Genomic DNA, 8,714 nt, shown 5'->3' with positions numbered 1-8,714 from the left:
ATTATACTTTCCCAGCATTCAGTATGAACAAACACTTTTTATTTGGTTTCTTGTCAGTATTTTCACTTGGGATTGTTAAGAGGTCATCTGGCACAAATACAGCGTATCGATGTGGGTTTCTTATGATGAGCTTACATGATGTGACATTGCCACATATTGCCATAGTAACCTCAGCCACATGGTTTTTGTTGTGCGTGTAACCTTGAGGTCCTTCCACAGTTCATGTTCTTTGTATATAATAGAAACCCACTCACTACACTGCCATTTGGACTTCTGGGAAGTCAGAGAAAAGTCAGAATTTATTCATTTCTTTTTTAAATTTTTTGCAACTTAAAGCATTAAATCACATCTGTATCTGTATACAGACTTGACGAAAAAACTGTTTCCTCTACCCTTAATGTGCATGTGTGTGTATAGGCAGACTTCTTAACTCTCCATGTCTGGCTACTTTTCAAATAGACGCTAAGAGTATTTAAAGTCCAGACTAATCACTTAGCAGTTTGGGGAATAGACAGGAATGCACCAACTGACATCACTTCGACTACTGCTCTAAAATGATCTTCAGTCTAATCTGACCTGGCAGCTCATAATGGATTCTGATTTTTATCCTCTCTCATCATGGGCCCACTTAGGTCTGAGATATCACATTAGCAAAACTACAGCATTTTAATTAAAGACTATAATTGATCAATTATCTTTTGATGAGAGGAAGAACTAAGCAAGCATAAAATATGAGCACTGAAAGGAGGGACCTGTGGCCCAAACCATACCTGTCATGGTTCTAGATATCAGTGTGTGAATTCTCATGTTGTATCCTGACAGGGAAGCCTGTGTGAGGGGGAGTGTACTGTTTGAAACTGTTTGTAGTGTTACACTGGTCTGGCCTTAGCATACTGCTGTCCCTAGCTGTTTCCATGTGGTCTTGTATTCTCTCTGGAGTGGCTTATGTAACCCCATTAGAGCCTTTGCTGATTCTGTAGCTGTGTAATTTACAGGTTTACACCCTTTACTCCCCGTTTTGCTGTCTTGTCTCCTCCATCACCTTGTACACCTGCAAAGAATCACCAAGCCCTGGGAACCTCTTATCAATGTCTTCATTCCCACCAGAGTTGGTAATGAATGTGGGAACTTGAGCAAGTTGAAATGCAGCATCTCCCCATGGGGAAGGCTTAAGTTTTAATTAGCAAAGTTAATGGGGCAGTGTGGGATCAATAGAGTGGGATACAATGTAAATGCAAAGTAATGCAAAGACAAATGCCAAGTAAAAGTCTCCAATTGAACCTAATAAGCCTCATGAATCTGATAGGTGTGACCCCTCTGTTTCCACAGAATGACAGCAGGCCACATCTTCATCCTTTTTTAGTAGAAGCCTTAAATAAAACTAAAGGGAAGCTCTCTCAGGATGGTGTCTTCAATGTAGAAGTTCTTGATCGGTATTAAATCCACCTTAATCTCAGATGATTATTCATTTCGGTAATCATCACTCTTAAAGTCTCTTAGTAAAGTCTTAGAACAACTTCAGTGTGCCTTGGCATTGATTCTACAAGTCTTTGGAGCTCTACTGGAGGGATTGATATTCCCTCATTTGGTGTTTTCATGATGGTGGTGATGGAGAACAGATTGCTGTCGATCCAACATCTCTCATAGGTGTTCAATTGGGTTGAGATCTTGTAACTGCAAAGGCCATGGCATATATTGTCCCTCACTTGGAAGTCACTTATGGATAAATAAATAAGTAATTGTAAATGTATATGATTCACATCATTTTCTTATTCACCAAACCATTCTGTGACCCCTCATGCCTGGAAGAGACCACTCCCATTAGGATAGAAATGTTTCATCATAGGATAAAGATGATCACTCAGAACAACTTTGTATTAATTTTCGGTGACCCTAAGGGGAAAAGTGGGCCCAAACCATGCCAGCAGAATCCCCCCCCACTGCAACAGAGTCACCGGATCCCCTCACTGTAGAGGTCAGGCATTCAGGCCTGTGCCATTCTCTTGTTGTACGCTACTCATACACTTGCCCACTTTTCGAGAATATAGTGAAATCACATTTTCCACAAAAAATTTCTTCCTGACAGTTTGATCGCATCCTGCATTGACATTCTTTTTCACGTGAGGAAAATTTGCTCTTCTGTTTTTTCTTAGATATGGGCACTAATGCACGAGTAGCATGATGGTCATCAAATGTGCGCTGTCAACCACAATTTCCAACCCTATTTACTGACATCTTCCCCATAGATCTAAATGCAGATGTCACTTTAGTGGCTGCTTCTGTTGAAACGCTAACCAGCTGAGCAGTCTGAGTGACTGAAGCTCCTGCTATCTGTACCCAAACAAAGTCACTTAGATCTGTTCCTTTTGCCATCTTGATACAAAAACAGAATCAACAAGGTCTGTTCAGAATTTGTATACATGCAAAACACCATGATTGGATTTTAATTGCACCATCCACCTGCATGTTTGTCACCCATCTGTATGTTGTCAACTCTCATTACTGGATTTCTGAGTGGGCAAGGGACCAGCATCAGTTACATAAGAGCTGTTTTTCAGCTGATGCCTATGTACTCTGGTTTTAATGATTTATAACCCACTAGTGAGTGTCTGCCCTGCTCCACCTGCTTGTTGCCTGAGCACAGACAGCTTGGGAGTTCCTCTCGATTGCTAACCTCTTAATGGCGGTCCTGTCCTTGTTTTATTCCTACCTGCATACAGAAGTGAGAGCAAAACTTTTAAATTAAAGTTTGCCACAAGTCCAACAAAAAGAAACAATGGGAAACCAATACAAGGAAATCAGCCGCAATAAGCTTCGTTCCCTTAACTTGAAAAGAATGAAGGAAAGGTGAAGAATGTGAGAGAATTTTGTGATGGTGGAGGGAAAGAACTGCTGGTTAGATGGGTAAAATTGTAGCTATGGGCACTGGGTGATAGATCGGTGAGTGCTGCCAACACTCCCCTGCAAAGGACCAGAGGACAAAAGGAATTTTGTGTCTCACACTGAGATTGTGTGCGTGTGTGTGTGCGTGTGTGTGTGTGCGTGTGTGTGTGTGTGTGCGTCCGTGTGTGTGTGTGTGTGTGTGTGTGTGTGTGTGTGTGTGTGTGTGTGTGTGTGTGTGTGTGTGTGTGTGTGTGTGTGTTTGTGTGTGTGTGTTTTTTTCTTTATTTTCTTAAATTGGAGAGATGAAGCCTTTTTTCAAAGCTTGGTTTTGTTTCGTAAAGCTCCTAAAATGACTACCCACTCACATTCACATGTGCTCAGAGAACAGTCCCTATTACCCAACACAATGTGAGAAAGTGCTGCTTTAACATGGCGCTGTGTAACTCTTTTCCCCCAATCTTTTTTATGGTAGGTCTCTGGTTAAAAGTCTGCAGGGGGCTCACCATGGTGCAGGAGAAGAGTGACGGGATAAACAAAGACATGGTCCTTCCATCAAATCAGCAGAATAGACCTGCAGTAAGAACACTGCCTGCATGACTCACTCCCACTGTCATCCCCCACTTACTCCATGAGCACTAATCTCAAACTCTTTGTTCTTCACAATCACGAGAGAACATGCACAGACCCACGTGCTTAATTCTGTTTGATATTTACCAAATCACAGGATGTGATGTGTCAGTGAGTCATACTGATCCATCAGAAAATGAAAAGAATTTTTTTTTTTTTACATTTTTGGAAACATGCTTATTTGTAATTAAATGAAGAGAGACTAATCTCATATCTCTGTGTAAAAAGTGGAGCCAACCCAGGAGGTCACATTGTGTGAGATGGGTCTAATAAATCTTGGTCTCGATTTGTGTCAGACCATATGATATCAATTTGAAGCATGTAAAATTGTGCAATGAATGAGTGGTGAATAATAGCACCATGATGTAAACAGAAAAAAGCATATGAGAGAAGAGGCTCGCCATCAGCTTGTCTGAGTTTTAAAAATGCAGCAGATCTTTTTTTAAATTATTTTTTACCTTTGGCCTCGATTGTTTTGGTGGATGTGGGTCATAGCAGCTGTCACTGTGAGAAATGACACTGTCTGAATTATGCCACAGCATGTATTTGGTTGCCAAGGTCTGTGCTCCACATCGGCCATCGGTGGATGTGTCTCACAGTGCGATCTAGAACCACCATTTTGGCATTTTGGATTGACAACCACAGATTTTACCACGTTTCTGTCAACTTAGAAAAGGGGCCTTTAGGTTTGCATAAAGAGTGAATGCTCTAACTAATCCCTCAGAGATTTCTTCCTAAAGCGCTTCCAATGTAAGTGATGAGGGACTTACTGCACAACTGTAACTGACGGTACAACAGTTGCCCTGTAGAAAGTGAAATCATCTTCTTGCTGTTGCTCCTTGTTGTGATATTCGCTGTGTGACATTTTGTCATGAAAACATTACTGCTTTGCAGAACTAAAACTGTCTTCCACTCTGAGGTCATCAAAATAACTTTCATAGATGATTCAGTACAGCTGTCAAATTTATGACAAGTCTTTATAACATTCATGTCTGGTAGTATTTGAATTCTCTGTTGAGTTTCAAGACACCATAGCTTATGAATGCTTTGCTTTGTGGCAGCTGAATGTCTCTTGTCAGATGCTCACTTCAGCACATGAATGCACCACCAGGAAGGATTCACAGATGACTCTATGATTTTAACACAATTAAAACTCAACTCACCAGTGCATTTCATTACAATTAATTATGAGCTGATTTTGATAGCATACTAAAATGAACTGAATCCAATGGGCCCCAGGGAGGAAGGTCAATGTATTTAAAAATGACAGCACCATTTGCAAGAATTGCAAAATGGTTGTCGGTAATATAAGTTGTAAGCACATAGGGTTTCCTGGTATAGTCCTTTAAGGTAGACGTGATCAGCAAAGTGAAAAATCCTATTTCCCAAAATGTCGAACTATCCCTTTAACGCCTAGGCTGGTATGTGGTCTTAGCCTGATGACACTACAATTCTCCCTTCTCCCTCCCTTCTTTCTTATACATTTCCTCTGAGCTAGTGTGGCCATTTGAATTATTGATAGTTCGAGCTTTGTCATTACAGTCATGCTCTGTCTTTAAATTGACATTTTCTTGGCAGGTCGCTGATTCAAGTCAGCTGCTCAGTTTTCTGGGATCCATCATCATCAGTCAACCAGGAGAAAGTGCCATTGATTTTAGGAGATTCATTAGGTAATTTAATGTAAACGGGGTAATCAGTCTGAATCCTAACTAACACTTACTTTGAGGCACAGTAACAGCCCATAGCATGATAATTGATGGCTATCGCTGCTCTTTGTCATCATAATACAAATATTTGTACAACTGACCAGCAATCAAGTCTGGTTGATTAGTACACGGTACACAGTCTGGTGTCTCAGTGCATGAGCTGTTTATGCTTGATGTGCGCTGACTGCCTGATACTGGGTCTCATATGGGCCCTGTATTAATATTTACTGCACTGCAAGATATTGCATGCTCCCATGGATTCAGAGTTAAACCAATCATAGCAACACAGAAATCATAACAAACTCATAATAAAATCAAGAGCAAAAAATCGAAACATTTAAACTGGCAATTTCTTCTCTCTTTCAATTCACCAGTGCTTTTATATTTTCTGAAGAGCTGGTGAAATCAAATGTGGCTTGCCGACAGTAAGATGACATTTAATGTGTGTGGAAAAGCAGACTTATTTGGACTTTTGGAGGCTACTTTGTGTTAGCGTTAGTGGGTGGAATTATTTTGGCTATAAAGATGCATTGCTGTGTGTAATGTTCTCTGCTATAATCTCGTCACTCTGCTGTCAGAATGATTATTTTTCTATCCTATTTTTTGTCAGGCACATGTCTACATGAAAGAAACAATTACAAATGCAGTTATTCATATACATGGCCAAGTAATCAGCAGAGAAATCTAGCTGGGAAAATTGGGTTTCTCTGATTCTGTACCCCAATTACAGAAATCAGATTGGTTGTATACATAAAGAAATCATTTTACTGAAACACTGAAAACTCTTAAATTGATAAAGTGCATGTAAACCTCACTGGCTATATCATTACTAGGTGATTCACCTATCCGGTATATCTGACTTATCCTGTTCCAAATGAGAGTCCAGTCTAGTCTCTGTGCATTACTATATACAATAAGTTATAGTAAATCAGTTTATTAGGTAGGTCACCTAGCTAAAACTAATGCATTCTAATGCAACTGTCCTGCAATATATCCTACCATCATGATTGTTATAATTGTTGATTGAACTTTATGGCCGTTTTTGAGGCTGCAGTTTGTGTTGTTGTTGAATTGTATTGCATTATACAGAGAGGTGTTTCTGTTGATTAGACTACCCTCACTGATATAAGTAGGGTGCACTAAATAATATAAAAATATCTACAACAATTCAATCAGGAGCTCCACAAACTGCAGCCTCCAGAGTGATCATACAGTTGAATCAACACCTCTCTAAAACAGTTTCAGCACTAACTGAAAATTATGATTTTAATGAAGGAGGATTTATTGCAAGACTGTACTAGGTTTAGCTAGGTGTAATTAATAAACTGGCAACTGAGTGTAACTTCAATAAGTGGATGTGGTTGCAGTCCCCTTGTATTTGTGTGTGTGGGTGTGTTTGTGTGGGTGTGTGTGTGTGGGTGTGTGGGTTTCCCTCTCAGCTGTCATGGGAATTGAAGATCAAGAAAAAGCTAACGACTGTGCCGCCCTGTCTTGGCAAGTTCAGACCAGTTGTGGGCCAGTGCTGCCACCAGTGCACCCCTGACAGCTTGGTGAGTGTGGAGTGGAGTGGAGGGGCCAAACAAGGTTAGAGAGAGAAAAGAGAGGAAAGGGAAGGTAGAAAGCACGACTAATGAGAGAGGTAGGCTGTATTTTGAAACCATCCACAAATTTAATTTCTGTAATCCAGGACTGTGGATTTGTACTAAATCCTGTAATAAACAATAGAACAGTTTCAGTGACCGAAAAGATACTGACCTTACATGACTCACTAAGCTTGTTAAGTGGATGTAAAGATGCTTTGATAGATCCTTGAATTAGATTGGGTTAAACAGATCTCATTGTCGGTTGCTGTTTTCTGTCATGGTGTAGCGCAAGAAGCTTGGACAAAACTCCTCCCTGGGCTTCCACAACCTGCTGAGTGTCAACGAGACGCAAACCAGGTAGTAATAGAATCTACAGTGTTTAGACAAATGCATCTTTTAAGTCCAAATACACTCACCCATGCACATTTTCTGCCTCTGAATTGTGTGTTTTCTGTCGCAGGTATCGAGGTTGGCTGGTGCGGAGGGTGTGCTGTGCTCTGTTTGTGAGTGGGTGCAAGGTTTACGCGAGTCCTGTTAGCAACAGACTGGAGAGAGTCTGTCAGAGCAACAGGTACCTGAGGGGAAAGAGGAGAGGAGTAGAGATGCCAGAGGAGAGTAAATAAATGATAGGCAGAGATATAGAAAATGAAACGGGCTCCTTCAGTTCAGGAGAGAGGGAAAGAGAGAGGAGGGGAGGAGATAAGAGACACAAACAAAGATACAGAAAATTAAGGCTATCATGGGGTCTGTGCAGAGTGAATGAAGAGAAATGGGATAACTTGGGACTGTCGTCACATTTTCCCTATCTCTGTCACCAAGTCTTCAGTTCGTATGTGTTGTTGTCTCTCCTTCGATGTAATTGAGTTTAACCTTTATGTAACCTCTTCACTCAAAGATGATGTTGTTGTTGTCTTACTGGCAGGCGGGTGCTTGTCTGTGTGCAGAACAAAAGAGGCTTTGTGTGGTGTTAACCCTGCTGTCCTGTGACCATGTGTTTCAGGGTGAAGGAGGTGCTCACAGCAGAGCACAAAGCACCTGAGGGGGCAGACAGCCGAGGGCAACTCAACCGCCTCTCACCATTCCTCCCCCTCATCAAAACCTGCATCTCCCCTGGCCTCTTACGGTTTGTGTGTTTATTTTTGTATGTGTGCACTGATGGGCAGAGGGTCAGGTTGTGTATTGTTTATGTATTAGTAAAATACCTTTGTGTATTGATTTAAAGCTCAGCTGTACAACTCTTCAACTTAGAAGTAACAAGAAAGGGAATATTAATAGAGTTTTTGAAACCTTTCTTTTCGTGATATTCTTCAATCTTCTTCCAAATGGAAACACTTCTTAGCTTATATCTTATAGAATAATTATTTATATTATTTGTACATTTATACATTATTTTTTATATTTGGATACAAAAGGTATATTTTTATTTCAACTTCCTTTATGATAAAATGTTTTTTTAATATAGATTTTACTACTGCATTTACATTTTCGGGGGAATCTGTCCCATTCTTGTGAACCAGATATCTCAGGAACTTTAAGGGAATTTCTTCAAATTTTGGACGAATGTTCACTTGGACTCAAGGATAAGCTGATTAGATTTTGGTGGTCAAAGGTCAAGGTCACTGTAATCAAAATAATTTAATTGAGCATATTTAATAGATCTATGAAGTTAATTAATGTAATGAAATCTAATTTAATGTAATTGATTGACTTCTGTTTAATATTCTTTATTTAATAGATATGATAGTTAATTTAATTCAATTTAAAATAATAATTTTTATTTAAGAATTTACTAGCAATTTAACTGAATGTTTAAGTAAATTCAAAGATGAATGTAATTATTAAGTATAAAATAAATAATAAAATTTGCAATATACAACTAATACCTTTTATTAAATTCCTTCAAAGTCTTCACACA

General features: G+C 39.6%; 1 protein-coding gene across 1 annotated transcript in view; it reads left to right on the top strand.

The window, feature by feature from the left end:
- The first annotated feature begins 3,387 nt into the window (after positions 1–3,387).
- LOC111237756 (glycerol-3-phosphate acyltransferase 2, mitochondrial-like) overlaps positions 3,388–8,714 on the top strand; it is a 29,923-nt gene continuing 24,596 nt past the window's right edge. The window contains exons 1-5 of the mRNA XM_022766970.1: positions 3,388–3,459; positions 6,680–6,772; positions 7,092–7,156; positions 7,260–7,370; positions 7,800–7,922. Of these exons, the coding sequence (XP_022622691.1) occupies positions 3,388–3,459; positions 6,680–6,772; positions 7,092–7,156; positions 7,260–7,370; positions 7,800–7,922 (464 nt within the window). The remainder of the gene's footprint in view (positions 3,460–6,679; positions 6,773–7,091; positions 7,157–7,259; positions 7,371–7,799; positions 7,923–8,714) is intronic.

The sequence above is a fragment of the Seriola dumerili genome, unplaced genomic scaffold (assembly GCF_002260705.1).
Source record: "Seriola dumerili isolate Sdu_G_001 unplaced genomic scaffold, Sdu_1.0 BDQW01001090.1, whole genome shotgun sequence".
Classification (NCBI taxonomy): domain Eukaryota; kingdom Metazoa; phylum Chordata; class Actinopteri; order Carangiformes; family Carangidae; genus Seriola; species Seriola dumerili.
This window is presented reverse-complemented; position numbering and strand designations above follow the sequence as displayed.